Source organism: Meleagris gallopavo, chromosome 4 (genome assembly GCF_000146605.3).
Source record: "Meleagris gallopavo isolate NT-WF06-2002-E0010 breed Aviagen turkey brand Nicholas breeding stock chromosome 4, Turkey_5.1, whole genome shotgun sequence".
Lineage (NCBI taxonomy): Eukaryota > Metazoa > Chordata > Aves > Galliformes > Phasianidae > Meleagris > Meleagris gallopavo.
This window is the reverse complement of record NC_015014.2, coordinates 63,435,083-63,451,754: the sequence shown is the minus strand read 5'-3', so window position 1 is coordinate 63,451,754 and position 16,672 is coordinate 63,435,083. Positions and strand designations below refer to the sequence as shown.

At 48.4% G+C, this 16,672-nt stretch overlaps 2 protein-coding genes across 3 annotated transcripts in view; one reads left to right on the top strand and one right to left on the bottom strand.

Annotated features, from left to right (window-relative positions):
• The window catches only part of BCDIN3D (BCDIN3 domain containing RNA methyltransferase), a 25,538-nt gene extending 22,239 nt beyond the window's left edge, over nt 1-3,299 (top strand). Inside the window, exons 8-9 of one of the 2 annotated variants that reach the window (XR_004159707.1) lie at nt 1,186-1,314; nt 3,213-3,299. The gene's annotated coding sequence lies outside the window, so the exon portion shown is untranslated. Of the gene's footprint in view, nt 1-1,185; nt 1,315-1,446; nt 1,538-3,212 lie in introns of those variants that run through there. The other variant, XR_004159708.1, reaches the window with a different exon arrangement.
• Nucleotides 1,356-16,666, bottom strand: LOC100545632 (keratin, type II cytoskeletal 80). The gene is made up of 9 exons (XM_010710537.3): nt 16,299-16,666; nt 12,693-12,907; nt 7,477-7,537; nt 6,379-6,474; nt 4,203-4,367; nt 3,581-3,706; nt 3,264-3,484; nt 2,839-2,894; nt 1,356-2,748 (listed from the first exon to the last, which is right to left on the bottom strand). The coding sequence occupies exons 1-9, from the start codon at nt 16,611-16,613 to the stop codon at nt 2,546-2,548; spliced, it is 1,458 nt and encodes a 485-aa protein (XP_010708839.1). The 5' UTR covers nt 16,614-16,666; the 3' UTR covers nt 1,356-2,545.
• Between the last annotated feature and the right edge of the window lie 6 nt (nt 16,667-16,672).

Genomic DNA, 16,672 nt, shown 5'->3' with positions numbered 1-16,672 from the left:
AAAAAAGGACCAAATTAAAAAATAAAATAAAAATAAAAATCCACCACCCAGAAACATGAAAGGGAGAGAAAGCAGCTACAAACACTCCCTGTACACGACTGAGCTGCTGCTGAGCTCCTGCCCTCCCCAGCCTTGCTGTGAGCGTGGTCCCAAACACCCCATCCTCCAGTTCTCCTGCACTGAGAGTGCTGAGCTCCCTTCTGTTCAGGTTTCACCCTGAACAACGCCAGCTCTGTCTCCTTCCAGCCATGCTCCCCGTGCCTCAGCCCCACCCTGCCTTCCCAGAGCCCTGGGCTGCTCAGAGCCCTCATTCATTCCTCTCCTGGGCTCTGTGCACTTTTGCTGTCGCACGCCCTTGCACAAACCCAGCATTGTTCCTTCTCCTGGATGGTCTGTGCTGGGTTCTGCCTCCAGGGGAAGCTCTGTGCTCAAGTTCCATCTCCACCTGAGCTGGCAAGCTCACCCTACGCATGGCTCTCCCCTTTCCCCACCCCTACCAGCCTGAGAAATTAAGAGCCCTCGCCTGTGCCATCAGCTGGTGTAACAACTGGGAGCTCTAGCTGAAAGCCTGGAGCATCCTCCCTTCCTCCGATATGCTGACCTGGAAGCAGAGCATTTCTTTTGTTAGGGAGCAAAGGGCAGAGCAGAGAGGCTGCCCATCTCAGGTCCTCTCGCTCCTCTGGGGGTTGTGTGTTGTTGACCTCCCATGAGAGCCATAGAATCATAGAATGCCTGGGTTGTAAGCGACCTTACAGATCATGCAGTTCCAACCCTTTTGCTGTTGGTGTGTCTCTCCCCTCTACCAGCTGCTCAGGTCCCCATCCATGGCCTTGAGCACCTCCAGGGATGAGGCATCCACAACTTTTCTGAGCAGCAGTGCCAGGGCCTCATCTCCCTCAGCTGTATATGTTCTTGAGCAAGGGGCAGCAGAAAACCACTGTGCTCTGAAAGAGCACCTCTGAAGTGAGGGGCTGCATGGAAGTGTGGTTCCCTGGTGTAGACCTGGGTCCCAGCTGTGCAAAGGTTCTTCTTTGCAGAGATGCAGGGGGAACTGAGCAAGGGGAAGCTCAGGGCAGGGTCAGGGGAGCAGCTTGGTTCCCCTTGCAGAAATGCATCATCTCCTGAAAATGCTGTGTGCCCAGTAGGGAGCTCCCCAAAACTGTGGCTTCGTATTTGCCCCTCCAGCCCCGTGCTCTTCTCCCTGAGGATCTGGACCAAGCAAAGTGTCTGGGGAGCGATTTCAGCTTTGTTTGCCTGTGAGGGATTAACTGGAGTTCTCAACCCTGGCAGCTGAGGAAGGAATTGCCATTTCAGGTGGGTTGTGGTAAGAAACGCAGAGAAAACCATGAATGCAATGCTGTCCATGTGTCACTCTGTACTTTATTATAACTCTGGAGAGCAGGTGTTCTGGTTACATAGATGCTACAGTCATTGTCTACCCTACAGAAACATGGAAATGCTGCGATGCACTCAATGGAGATGCACCATGAGACTGATAACAGCTCCTGTGAACTCAGGTGGGGCTACATGGCAGTGATTGAGGTCAGAGCCTGGCCTCATGAAGGAAAATACTGCAGGGCTCTGCCTGTGTCAGTGTGTACAGCAGTGCCTGTACTGAGGCCAGGACTGCAGCTATAGAGTTGGCCCCAGGAGCTTTGGTGCAACGTAGCTGGTGTGCATCAGCTGGAGTCAGCCAGGTAAGATAAAAGCCACTACAGAAGTGCAATAAATACAAAGACAAGTCCTGCTTGTTTTAGTTAGATGGGAACCAGAGACTATCCCATTTCTAGGACCTAGCACCATTACATGTGAAGTCTGGAGTGCCTTTAGGGGCAATAGGCAGAGATGCTCTCTGTTAGAAAGAGGTGGCTTATCAAAATAAAAGCTGAAGGAGTTTTAGCTTTAGTGGCATGGGAAAGAATGAGGGGCCACCCAAAAGGCAGTAAAATTGGTTAAATGCTCTGAAGTAGGCAAGGATTCCAAAATAGAGCCAGCATGTTCGTCAGCAGACATGCAAATATGGATGTCACAAATTCATCTGGCTCAGGTTGATTAGCCCACATCTCCCCCAGCTCTACTTAGAAGGCTTGGAGCTGCCTTCCATTGAAAGCCACATCAGTGAGCACCTCTTGGACATGCACAGAACAGAGACAGATCAGAAAGAACGGTTTTGTAATACTGGTAAAGTGGCTGGGCTGATGGCTACTGTGTTAAGAGCTTGTGTAATAATACTTTCCCCTCCTGGCAAGCTCCTATAGATAGATCTCAACGGTTATGAATGCAGATCCTCTCTGGAAACAGACCTAGAGAGGAAGATGTCAGTATGGTTCCATACAGGAGAGGTTCTAAAACCTTGGGTTGATTTTTGCTTGTAACTGGTAACAGAGATGTTAACTGGGATGCTGTGAAGATAAAAGGGACAGCATGGAGTGGATTCCCATCCTTCAGCCCTTGGACATTGGCTTGAGTTCGGGAGAAAGTGCTCTGGCCCCATTTGCCTCCAGGTGCCATTGGGTCTGGTTTGTGCTGCAGGGCTCCATTTCTCCTAGGAGCATTCTTCAGTGAGCAGGGAGCTGAGCTTTGACCGGGCACTGCAGCTATAGGGATCTGCTTCAGGTGCTGCCAGGTTGTCACTGTGGCTTCTGGAGAGCAGAGATTTTGTGCAGCCTCCGTTCAGCTTCATCTCACCATTGGCACTGCCTGTTCCCCTGGCAAACAGCTTGGAGTTCCTTAAGGTGCTGGCAGAAACTGCTGGGTGGGGAAAGATAAGAAGGGGTGAGCTTAGAAATGTTTTATTTATGCTTCATTTCACCATTTTGTGTGAATAAAACCACTTACGGTGCTTTGGTCTGGAGTGGACGGTGCTGATGACTGTGGGTATTGGTGACTCCATGCTGTGAACATAAGGAGAGAACGTGAAGATGTGTGTTAATATCTGCAGTTCCAGAAAGGTATGGAGGGCTGGAGTTTGGCTCATGAGAGCTGGGCTGCATGGGCAGAGTTAAGTGCTTGGTTGGGTTGGAAGGCTGACTCAACAGCACCTGGACAAAGCAGTGTAGAGAAGTGCTGGTGCTTTTCAGTCTGAAGGCTTTAAGGCAAAGTTCAGAGCAAGAGACAGGGCTGAGCTGTATGGGGACTTCTGGGATTTGCTCTTTCTTTAATCAATCCTTCAATACCAGACTCAAAGCATGGGGTGTCTGCTTTCTCCCTAGGTGTTTGTGTGCATCCCTCCCACTGCTCAGGTGCAGAGAGGCCCACCTCACCTGCTTTCCTCTCCTTCCACCAGCTTCCTGTAAGTGAGGATCTCCAAATCCAGGGCGAGCTTGATGTTCATCAGCTCCTGATACTCTTTCACCAGGTGAGCCATATCCTCCTTGCTCTTCTGTAGGGCTTCTTCTAGCTTGACCAGTTTGGCTTTGGCATCCTTGAGGGCCGTCTCACCATGCTCTCCTGCTTCTTTGATATTCTCCTCTAAGTACAGGCACTGGTGTTACGAAAGGAGAGAAAGTAACAGAAGTGTTAGATGTGTTGTAGTTTCAGATCTGCCTGTCAGAGCTTTGTCACCCATCCCAGGACGCACCTGGCTTTTTTGGGACACGATGCAGGACCTCAGCTTCTGGATTTGGATGTTCAGGTCTGCAATCTCCCGTCGGCTGTCAAGGAGGTGACCCCCATAGGTGGCTGATTGGGTGTTCCCTTCATTCAGCTGCAGGGTAGATGGAAGCACATGTTATCTCTTGCTCCTTTGCTGTAGCAAAGGAATCTAGTAAGTTTCCCACTGCCCCTGGGGAGAAATGCCTAAATAGGGGAAGAAATAGCTGGTATGTGGAAGGGTTTAGGACTCGTTCTTATAGCGTCTTCTAGCTGTACTGTAGGCATGGAACACACTGTCCATTGGTTTCACCACATTCTTGCTTGCTCTGTTTGGAGGAGGTACCAGAGGAAAATAATTTGCATCCTAAGTGGGCCAAGTTACCACTAGACAATGATCTTGCCTTCCTCAGTTGGCAGTGTGGAGAGCCTCAGGCTGTGAAACTCCTGATTTACACACATGAGTTAGAAGGGACTGATCTAGGTTAGCACCCTGTCCCTCCTTCCATTCCCAGGTGTAGTTTGTCTCTCCACATCTTGCTGAGTCTTGTAGTTTCTTTTTCCCTCTTCTCTCCCTCCTCTCCCCATACCAATCAGATAAGGGGACATACCTTCCTCCTGGTAAGTGCTTCAGCCTCCTCCCAGCTCCGAAGAGCCAGGGCTTCATACTGAGACCTCACTTCTTCCACAATCCTGCTCAGGTCAAGCTTGCACGTGTTGTCAATTCCCAGTACAACAGAAATGTCCTTAATTTCTGTCAGCAGCTCTTCGAGTTCCTGAATAGCAGAGAATAGAGATATCAAGTGTTGAACAAAGCTACTTGCCACAAGAGAGCTGAACTCTGGCACATCTGATGTCCTGAGCCAGGCAAAGCGTCTTCCTGATATGCAGTGTGTGGATGGGTAGACTTTGTAGGTTTTTATTCTCTTAAATTCTGAATCTGGTATTTTTTCCCCCCATAAACTCAGGCTCAGGCTATAGTATGGATTTAGGACCTCTGGGTAACATATGTTACTTGTCCAACAAAATGGTGTTTTTGCACTTCATCAAAAGCAGGTGAGTTGCAGGTGATGCTTCAGTATCTATTGATGTTCAGATGGTGGGCATATCTGTGCAGGGCAAGAAACCAAGAAACAGGGTGTTGTTAGTGGTTCTGCAGCTAGTGCTTCCATAAAGATGCCTTTACTCAGCTCTGCTTCAGTATCTACACAGGCAGGGGCTGCCACTTCTGTTGTTACAGTCTGCTTTGTGTCTAGGAAGATAAGGGAGAATGAAGACCCTTCTCTAAACACATCCATGGTCGGCAGAGCTGCTTCTGTATGCTGGAGAAACTCAAACCAGCCCTGGGGGGTGAGAAACAGGCATGCACAAGCTGCACTATCACTGACTCGAGTATTTATTCTTGATAGCTGACTCGGTCACAAAAGGAGTCAGACAATGATGAATGCAGTGAACCTAAAAAAGACCCTTCATCTATGCCAGTAAACTGCTTTGCTGGGTAGTTTGTATCCTGACAAGACAGGACCTGATGCATTGCACCAAGCAGATACTGTACACGTTCACTTGGCAGCTCCCCCAACCTCAGACTGCTCCAGCAAAGGTTCACTTCTATCAGTTTCTCTGCAGTTTCTTCTGATTTGCACCAGTGTGAATGGGAGCAGCATACATCTCTCCCCATCTTTGCTTTCATCTCAGTGTTTTTTGTTGTTCCCTTTTGTACAGCTGCCTCTAATCTCTTAGAGAAACACCTGTATGCCTTGTTTGCCTTCCCTTCCCCTGACTGGGAAATAAAGAGCCTGATGTGGTGACTCATGAGGAAAAGGTACCCCACTGATCTAAAGAGAATGGGATTATCAGGGCACTTGTTCCTAGCTGTTATTAAATCCTTGTGCTTCCTTGTTAATGTTTGAGCATGGCAATAGCTATGTGAGAAAACTTGTGTGTTGCAAGTACTCTGCTAAAAAGAAAAGGGGAGAAAAGATAAAGAGGACCAAAGCTGGGGTGGTTTTCTGATTCATACTGGCATGCTGTGAGCAAATCTGTCCCACAGTTCCCCCTGCATTTGCCCCTCTGCTGGGTATGCATGCCCATGCATTGATGGCAGTCAGAGCAATTGGTGCAGGTGAGGAAATGAGTGAAAACCAGCTTTGGAGGAGAGGGTGGGAGAGGTGGGAGGTGATTTCTTTGCATGGAGGATGTGTTAAGAAATAGTGCAGACTGCTGCTAAGAACAGCAACATAGGACCTAGAAGAAATCAGACCTGGAAGATGGAAGCATACTGGCATTCTGTGTAGGATCTGATATGCCACTGCTCCTGCAAACTGCTTTGCACCAGGAGTGATCATTTTAGAGAAATTCAGGCCTCATGCTTAGATGTGTTCTAGCACAGTTCTGTTAGTGGGCAGGTCATTCTGCTCCTCCCTGCCTCAGTTTCTCCACAAAAGGCAGTAGCACTCCTCTGCCAAGCATTCTCATTGTTTGTATTGGTAGAATTCTGACAAATCGTTAGTATTCCCCAAACACTGCCAAGCCTGCTTGGTAGCATTTTACAGGCTCTGAGTAAGTGGCTGAAATCACATTGCTGTGTTTGAGGAGATGCAGGCATGCTGCACCCTATGGGCTTATTTAGATGCAGTATCCTTCCTCCCCTTGGTGAAGTAATCTCTCTCAGTTTGGTGCAAATTGGGAACAAAGCCCTCTCTGTATTGGAGCTGTCTGCAAAAAAAAAGCCTTTCTTTGTTTGGTCTTGCCTGTGTGCCAAGGCCACCCTCCCAGCTGTATTTCTACCTGCTCATAGATGGTTTTCTTCAGGTCCATCAGCTCTTGGAGCCCGCTGAGTTTCACCTCTAGCTCCGTTCTGTGCAAGGTACTGGCATCTAAATCCTGCAAAAGGTGTATTAACAAACAGTTTGAGTGTGTTAATGAATAACTGGAGAAGTCCTTGCTGCTGCCCCATCATCTTCAGCAAGCATTCTGCCTGCTGTGTAGTGCCTGGCACTCACAGAGCTGCTCTACGAGCACAGAAGCTCCTATGTGATTTAGCTCTGAACTCTTTGTTTCTGTGGTTGTTTTGGCTTTTTCTTTTTTTTTTTTTTCCCTTAGGTGAGAGCTTAGGTGGAAGTCTGCAATGGAAGGGTGGAGAAGGAAACAGGCAGGGCTGGTCCATACCCACTCATCTTTTGTTCACCACAGAAAGCAGGGGTTATTGAAAACTGATGCTGTCCACAGAAGTCACCAGAACTGCCCCTACTGGCTGATGGCTGCGTCAGGGAAAACATGCAATTAGCCGTAATGATCATTTGTGGAGAACATTTCCTCTGCCTAATAATATCCTGCATTCCTACACCTTGGATTATTATTTTTTTTATAATATAAAGACCGTGCACAAAGCCTTCCATTTGAGCTGATATTCAAATGCAGCTCCTCCTGGGACGGGATGTTTGTGCAGGGTGTGGCCGTGCAATGTTTTGTGGAAACAAAAGCAAACACATTTATCAATTTCCAGCCTTTCCCAACCTGTGCTGTCATTCAGAGGGAATGCACAAAGGAGGAGGAGAGGCATTGCCTTGCAGGGTTCTGAGGTGCCGTGTGGCTCTGCCTGACCCCTGTGCTCCTGCCATCAGCCATGGGGCTTTTCTATAACCACAAGTGGCCCAGATTCTCTTATACTCTCCCTGTTGAAATGGTGACCTTGTTCACCACGCTGCTGTCTTTCTCAAGGCCTTACTACCCTACAAAACCTCTGTGGTACGAGGGCTCTTGTGCTTCTGGGCAGCTCTGGACTCTCCTGGCTGATCCTGGACCACACTGCCTCTCTCAGGCTGTTCTGTGACTGCAGGGCTGATGTACAGACCATACAGATGCAAAGCTCCTCTTGCCACTCACCTTCTTGAGTTCCATGAAGGTGTATTCCATGCCGCTGCAGAGGCGAATCTCATCCTCGTATCTAAAGAGAGGGGGGGGAAAAAAGCAGTCAGAAATTGCACAAGCCAGTCAGATGCTTCAGGTTGTCTTGCTGGCCCCCAAAAAAGCATTGGCATATAGGCTTTCTGCTTTTACCATCTCGTCCCACCTCCTTCAGAAGGTGTGAGATATCTTAGGTGTGAACATCTGGACAAGAGAGAGGGCAACAAGCTCCCACATGCCAGCTAACACCATTAGCACCTTCAGCCTGAAAAACCCCAGAGTACAGAGCAGGTAGCTTTAACACTAATTTAATTTGAGGGCTGAGCAACCTCAGGATACCTCACATTCACCACAGAGAGAGAGCAGGCACTGTGAATTGAGGTATGGTGGATTGTTCTTGGGGAATTGTTCTCAGTGAAGCCCAGATTCTCACCCCAACTCTTTTTTTCTCTTTCAGATATCCTCAGCATTTCCAATGTCTGAAAAGCCTCTCAAAGGAGGAAGCTTTGGATTGTGTAAAATCAAGAAAACAAACAAACCAAGGAAACAGACTGCATTATGGCCTAACTTAAATCTTAAGCACACTTTATGAAGGAACAGAGGACGTGGCAAAGCATTTCATTGAAAACATTGCCCACAGAGCAAAAGGTAACAAAAACCAGATGGGACAGGGTGGAGTGCTAATATCCAGCAAAGGAACCAACCCTGGAGGTGTTTAGAAACAGGTCTGATAAGGACTAGGACAGCAAAGATTTGGTCCAAGGGCAAGCATGTTTCCTAAAGGAGAACAGAGCCAGGAGGGTAGTTTAGGGAATACCAGCCCTTTGGGACACAGAGTCTCTTTTGGGCTAGATCTGTGACCAGCAGCTTGGTTGACTGGCTGTCCAGATACCAGGAATTTTGTGTGATGGGTGCAGGGTGCACTATAGGAATGCTGGTTCTGCTGAAATGGAGGAGGTGGTTCTCTTAGAGAAGCCTTAGCTTCCCTGCTCTTCTGTGACACCTCCAGCTCCTCTTACCCAGATGTGCTCAGAGCGTTTCCAGGCTGGGAATTAAATCTTTGAATGCTGCTTATAGATGTCATCAAATTGGTATGGGGAAGGCTGAGACATTTAGGAATCAGGTGAAATGGCATCTCCTAACAGAGAGATGATAATGAAATCAGGAATGGCAGCCATTCCATGGGCAGACAGAGATGGGACAAGGGAGGATGAGATAGGATATAGGGGGGGAAATTCTTTACTCAAAAGAGAGTGAAGCCCTGGCAGTGCTGCCCGGAGAAGGGTAGGTGCCCCATCCCTGAAAAGGCTCAGTGCCATGGATGGGTCCCTGGGCAGCTGATGGAGAGGTGGGAGCAGCCCAGGGCAGGGAGTGGGGCTGGGGGAGGCTTGGAGTCCCTTCCAACCCAAACCATTCTATGATTCTATGCTTGATTCTGTTCTTTGGCGGTCAGGTGTGCATCGCTCCAGTTAGAAGTGAGCCTTCTCTGCTGCTTCCTTACCAGAAAGAGGGGCTGAGCCTGGGGGCAGAAGGAGGAACAAGCATTGGAAATGCAGCCAGGAGATTGCTTTGCAGGGCAAAAGGGATACATCCTGTCCAGGAGCTGATCCTTAATATCAGAAACATCTCCCTTGAACTGTTGCTTTCTCCACAGAGGGGACAAAGGGCACAGAAGGATCTGACTGTCACAGGTCCTACAGCTGGGCACTTCTGAGGTTCCCCTTAGGTACCCCATGGCGTTAAACTCACCCTCTCTTTGCCTGTTCTTATAAGGCTAGGCAGCTAGCAAGATTTACCTGTCTGGTTTTTCTGCTCTATAGCTGGAATGTTAGCTGTGTTGCCAGTAACTATGTACCGAGCTTAATTACAGCCTGCCACTCTTCCTTCATCCTCATTGCATCTCAGCCCAATCCCAGTCTGTCCCAGCCTGCCAAAGCAGCTTCAACGCATTGCCAGGCGCTGACATAATCTCCCGTGTGGAGCAAACAACGCTCCTGACTGAAAGGGGAGCAGGCCAAGCCAGCCCGACGCGCTCACCGCATGGCTCCAGAGGGACCTGGCAGCCAGGAGGTGACTCACATGGAGATGGAGCCTTCTACAAACACATCACAGCATTTATCTCCTTCAAGGTAATCCTCGAGCAATCATGCATAAAGGTATAAATCCATCCTATCTCGCTTTAACAGCATTTGAGATGGGCGTCTGGTCGCCTTGGGCTCCTTCTGGAGTCAGTAGAACAAAATCAGAGTTGAGCTGAATCTCAGGCAGGCTACATGCCTCTCTGGATGTACCTTCAAGGCTATCTTAGGGTAAAGATACAGTGGTGGGATGGATCTGAGCCCAGCAGCATGGGGCTACATCAGTGTGTCTCCTGCAGAGCAAGGAAATGGGGTAGGGAGCAGCTGAAAGCCAGCTGTAAAGACTGAAGGTGGGGGAGTGCTGACTGACATTGTTCAGGGGAAAACCTGGTTATCACAAACTCTGGCTTTTAGATCTGGCCCCCCTGAATGTTGTTAACTCTGTGTTTTCCTGCAGTATTTCTCCAGTCCCACCCCAGAGTTGCTCAGCACATGCAAAAATTCTGTGCCTTCTCATTCAAATGGATTTTTGCATGTGCAAATTGCACATGGGGAGCTGAAGCAAACTCTGGGCAGTCACCCCCACCTGAGCACGTTTCAGTTTTGGCATGATTTCCTAAAGAAGCAGCATTTGAGACCCTGTGTCAGATTTTAACCCTCTCCCTTGTCCCCTCTCCATCCTCTTCTGCCTTTGAAACCATGACAACAGATAGCAGCACTGCTCAATGGCAACCAAAGGAGGTTGGAAGAAGTGGAAGCATCCCAGCTAGCTAAGTCTCCTGTGTATTTTTTGCAAAGCTGTCCCTGAACAGAGGGAGAAAAAGACAAATTGGAGTCTTTCTGAGGATGCTGACAGGCAGATTTTACACATGAGCTGTTGGGCAGCAGCTTGCTTGCTACTGAGCGCACAGTGCTCTATGGAGGTGCCACAGCAAGGACAAGTGGATACCCATTTAAAACTGGTAGTGGAATTCCTGCCTTTTGCTTCTCCCAAAATATTTCCCCTGGGAAAATAAACCTCTACGGGAGCTGGAAACCTCCAAAATTTGCATGGATTAAGCAGCCCATTTACTCCAGAGAAAAAAAACAATGGGGCAGAGGCGGTCTTCTTGACTTGCAGGACTCAACAGAGCTGGTATGGGTTAGCATGGGGCTGGAGCATTGCCCTGGGAAGCTCAGCAGAAGTAGCAGTGCTCTCCCCACGGATCACCAATGGCTGAAGGCAGCACGGTGGGCTTTTGCTGTGGCAGAAATCCACCTGGATTTCTGTTGCCTGATAATACTGTGTTTGCATGCTGTGTTTTTATCCCGTGTGCTGGGTGGGATGTGGGCCCTGTTCCTCAAAGCATTTATGATTTCTGAATTTCTAGCACCGTAGCATCTCTGCCTCTTCTGCTCCTCTGTCCAACTAGGCTTAAACTGTTCAAGATTGAACACTGGGGGAAATACACAGCCTGTTTGCATACGTACCTCTACCCTTAAGAAATCAGGTTGAGAAATAACAATATTAAGTGCCAGATGTGGGCAATTAGTAAGTTAATTTGAGTACAAATAGAAGTACAAACTGGGAGAGCAGATGGATGTGGCTGATCTGATGTCTCTCCACAAGCCCGCCTATTTTCCTGACTTATGGAATAAGCCAAGAGTTGTCTTCTGTCAGTACAGAGCCATTGCTTCCTGGGGATGTGCAAGGAGGAGCAGGAGCTCCAGAGAGGTATGGAGGTCTTAAAACCTTTTAGGATAGGAAGTAAATGGTACAATCCCTATAAGGTCTTTGATCCAAGTCTAGGGCTGCTGTCTGTCAGCAAAGCAAGTGATTCCAGGTCTTTAAGTGAAACCAACATTTCAAAGCAGGCACACTCACCACGAGGAATGTAGGGATTTGCAGTGCGTCAGTTCTAGAAGGAGGCTGAGCATAAATGCTTTCAGCACAAGGTCAGGAACCAAACTCCTAATTCCATGTCCTGCTCTGCCATCAGTTTGAGTAAATTTAACTGCTGCCCTGTTCTATCTGTCCATACCTCAATACATTTTGTGTTTTTTTTTCTCAAGTATTTGACAGTTACCCTCGAATTCAGGCTCTGAAAATAACTGGACCTTGACTTTACCCCTTTCACTTCCAACAATATCCATAACAATGGGTTGAACTGAAGATATTTTGCAGTTCTTTCCCCCCCATGCCTCAATGCTTCTGAATACCTTTATGGAGGTATCAGTCTTTCCCCTGATCTGCAGAGCCTGCAAAGATCACTGAGATCCTTGGGCTAAGCTCTCTGGAGAAGGGTGCTGCCATTATTCACACATCACATCGTGCATCAGGAAGAGGTGTGGGCTGTTATTTCAGATGTCTGTCAATGCCAGCAGAGGGGTGGCCCTTAGCTTTGTTGTTCTGTTTTGACAGTGCCCACAGGTGGGTCCTCCTCACTGCAAATTAGCATGAAAGTGCCAGAGATCCTGTATAGGCAAATGGGTGTAACTGGAAGGGAAAGTATCTAATTGTGGATTCATCTGTGTGGTATGCAAATAACACCGATAATAAGGAAAGCATTGTTTTCTTAAATGAGCCGTGGTGCATCTCAGATGTTATCTGAGGATCTCAAAGCTGTTGACAAAAGCAGCAATAAGCCCTCTGCAGCCAGTCCTCTCAAACTATCATCTGCCTCAATAAGTTCTATCCAGATGTTTAGGTTAGGGTTAGGTTAGAATTTAACCTTTTGGTGAAAACAGAACTTTGCTTTAATTTCTGGAGGGGGGAGGAGGAAAAGAGAGGCAGTTTGTTAATGCTAAGGGGCCCAAATCCGTAGATTGGTCTGGGGAGAAAGCTTTGGTTTGTGATAACAGTGTGGAGAAAAACTAATTCTTTGTTTTATTGGCTATCATTCCTGGTAGCATTGTTTCCTGTGCTCTGACCTCAGATGCCCCCATACTTTCTATAGGTTACTTTCATCTCTAGTTAGGTAGAGGGTAGGAAACCAAATATGGTTCTTCTCAAATATGCTGTCCTCTTTTTCTCTGGGAATAGCTTTCAATCAGTGCCACACTGCTCCTTGTCCCACAGCTTAACCAGCATCTTGCAAACATTCCCCCCTCATACATGGAGCCACATCGGACACCTACTTGCTTCGGAAGTTATCCATGGTGCTCAGGACCTCTGTCAACTCCGACTCGAGATTTTCTTGCTCGTAGTTGAGTGCCTGCATCTCTTGATTCATTTTGCTCATGTACTGATCGTAGATGGCCTTCATGTCTGATTCGGAGTGGGAATTGTCTTGATCCTTCAGGAAGTTCCACCGTGTCGTCAGGATCTTGTTCTGTTGCTCCAAGCATTGGACCTGATAAAGAGATTGCAGAGACCTCAGTAATTCTGACAGCACAGCAAAATGCCTCCGGTTTGGAGACCTCTGCAGCACTGAAATGTTGCTGGGCTTAGCTGAAATCTCCAGGTAAGAGCAAGAAATCCTCTGAAGATCCAGGGCAGAGGATGAATATAGGGGCTACAGAGGTTTTATGCATTTCATGCTGCTTAATTTCTTAACAGATCACATTCATGTGAAAGTGAAAAAGCATCTCAAGTCACTGAAAAAATAAAAACTGATCTATGCTGGTCCCCTTTGCCTCCAACCATATTGAAATAAAGGCCAAAAACCCACCAAGACTCATGCCCAGATGCCTGGGGTGAACTGAATTCTGATTTACTGCCTCAGAGTGGCACAAATCACTCCCCTCTAATCTGCAGGATTGCACCACGGTGAATCCTGAGCAATGAATCAGAGTCTTGGTTTGTATTGCAAAGCAGTGTAGATGAGAACTATGGGAGCTCTACAGAATAACTGAAATAATTAGGCTCCGTGTGAGGTCTCAGAGTCCCTATCTGCTAAGAGAGTATACGATGCGTTCTCATCCACCCACGATCCAAATCTGACACTCTTCTTTCCTGATGCTCTCCATTCTGAAGAATAATGCTGAGCGTTCAACAGTTTTCACATTCAAAGCTCTTGACTAATGTTAATTAATTATTTAATCATCACCCCTCCTCGTTGCTCTGTGAGGGAAACCAAACTCCCTCCGTCACATTTTGGCTGTGAGCTCCAAGCTGTCAATTGCCTTAACTCTGTCCTGGAGATGATTCAATGCTGACATGAGTTCATCTGTGCTACGAGGAAGATGCAGCATCACCTATACACTATATAGTGAGAAATGGGATACAAGGGCTATCAGGCCTCGATTTCTTCCTTGGACTTCAGTTTTGGCCAGGAAAACAGCAGTGAATCAGTGAGACAGAATGCTCAGGTTTGAGCACTGCACAAATATGGAGGGGAGAGACAGCATCATTCCCAGCTTCTCATCTGAGCAGAGGGCAGCCAGGTAAAGCAGCAGTGCTCAGATGCTTATAGTTGGGGGTGTGTGTGTGTTAAAGTCTTCCAAGTCTTGCTGTTGGAGACCTACTCCTTCCTTACAGCATAACACGTGTCCATAGATATCAAGTTGGCAGTGGAGTTTGTTGACTGGCTGCATTGTCCTGGCACAAAAACAGCATCGTGCTGTGTGTGCGCATGCGTGAGGCCAGGCAGCTCAGTGGCATGAGGAAGTGGCCACTGGGGCTACCAGTAACCAATTGGGCCATTTGTTCTCTCCATCTGAGGCATCTTCAGGATTGCACAACGGGACTGTGGTCAGCGGGGCTGGGATCAAACTGTGGGGTTGGATGTAGAGAACAGCCTCTCATTTTATGGCAGCTTTCTCATTCACTGCTAGGATAGTCAGTCTTTGCACTGGCTGCTGATCCAAGTCTCTCCCTGACCCTCAAACGAAGTCTTTGTTCCTGACCTCGCTTCTGATGGTTTGTTGCTCTTTTTTCTCTACCTAAATCTCTAGTTTTTACCCCGTTCCCAAACCATACCCATCCACCAGGCTGAGCTGCTTTCATCCTGCCATCTTACACGGCATCCCTCTTCAGCAGAAATCCTTTGCAAAGTCACGAAACGAGAGCTTTGTAGCAGAATCACTCAAATCAAGCCTCATTTCCTGGAAGAATAAACACAGAAGTGACCAAAGCTTGGACCTTGGAGGCTTCTGCATCTGAGCTGCTCAGGGTGAAGGCAGAGCTTCAGGCAGGGATTCCATCACTTGGCTGTTGACTGTCTCCCACTTGCACAAATCTGGATCAGATGAAAAGGCAATAGTAGCAGATCTGGAACAGCCTGCTGGAAACCCATCAGCAGCGAACTCCTGCAGTTATTGTTGTCAATTATCCGAGGAATTAGCAACTTGGGCTTCAGACCATCTGAATTCCTGATTAAAAAGACAAGTTCTCTGCGACGAGGAAGTGTCATTAACTTTCTTCTGGAATGAAGGCCTGAGGCAGGTGGCTGAAATTTCCCACTTACGTACCACTTGAAGCTGCAGCCTTCAAAGCTAACTGCAGAAGCTGCAGGTGCTGAAGTCAAAGCCACTTAACTAAGGAGGGTTATTTGTATCTTCTGTCCATCAGGCCCTGTAATGCACACACTTATCAGCAGGTCACCAGGTTGAGTTTATCAGGAAATCTAGAGGCTGTCACTGCTTCCATCTTCATTTGTGTGGAACAGGCTGGTGCCTGTGGTCAGGCTCACGTACATTCTGTTACTGTGTGGTCGTCTCTCATCTCCCCTGCCCCCATCCTCTCACTCAAGGTCTGGTTTCTGAGCAGGGCTCAGTACACACACACACCCCTCAACCTCGTGTTCTGGGTGGTTGAAGGACCAGGGCAGTAGCACATGCAACACATCATTCTCCAGGTGATTTCCAAACCACTTGTTCTCCAAATCCAGGCCAAGATCAGTGCTTAGGAAAGCAGAGCTGCAGAGGCTGCTATGTTTCTCTGCGCAGGGTCAGCCCCCAGCACTGCTGTACACTGTTGGCACGTGGAGGTGTGGTGGGTGCACAGCTCTTCGTTGGGATGGATACTGGGGGAGGTGGACCCCTGCCCTCCTTTCCAGCATGAGGTCAGGTCCTTTTAGAGATTGACTTAAAGAAAATAGTACTGAAAAAAAAATGATAATAATCCCAAGCTGTAGTAGCTTGGCATTGAGTGCCGGTATTGTAGACTACAGTGAAGCAATCCTAGGAGATTACCATCTGTTTACAGAGCACCAGGGCTTTGCAGAAACCTGCCTTAGCTGGATGAGTTGTTTTCCTTTGAGAAAAATCTTCTGCCTTCTCATGGCTCTTTTAAGAGATGAAAGCGACACTTTCTTGGCTGAGCATGCAACCCTCGTAGTGCAAACCGCAGAGGAGGGAGGTGGGTGGGGGTATCCCTTGCCCACCATGCAGCTACAAAGATGATTTTCCAGCTGTCTCTCTGCAGCCAGTGAGGAATTTGAGCAGCCACTGTCGTCAGCGTTACTGCCCATGGCCGTATGTCCATTGCAGGACCAGGGCCTGCTCCATCCGTGTCCCTGCTGCCCAGGCAGGAAGGTCCCTGTCCCTGCTGTGCTGCCTAGGTTGACCAGCACAGGAGAGGCACGGGCTGCTGACCACAGCCATGGCCCAGCTTCACCTAGAGGTGATAGTAGCCCTCGTGCTAAGAGATAGCACTGAAGAAATATCTAATTGGGTAATTAAGTCTCACATTTGGAGCCTGGCGGTGGTTCACTGAAGGCCTTCATGAGCCTCATGGCAGTGTCTGCATCCATTTCCCCACCACCAGCATCCCCATCCCCACACCACAGCAGCTCCCCATACCTTCTCAATCAGGGTCACAAACTGGTTGTTGAGCAGCTTGATGTCCTCCTTCTCCTGCTCCCGCACAGCATGAAAGTCGGTGTCGATGTCAAGATGCACAGGAGCCAGGAGCCTGCCATCAATGGAGAGGTAAGAGGAACTCTGGTACCCACCATCTCCATGAAGGGCCCCACAGCTGGGGCTGCTCACACTGCTGGGACTGCAGCGGCCCAGGCTCTCCGGGGACGTGCTGCCTGCTCTGCCTTGGCTCATCCCCCCTGATGCCTCCCAGGAGCAGAGGGAGCCACTGCTGAAGGCTTTGCAGGGGTTAGTCATGCTCAGCTCGTGGCTCTGCTGTAGGGGAGGAGAAGGGAGGTAGAGAAAGAAAAAAGAAA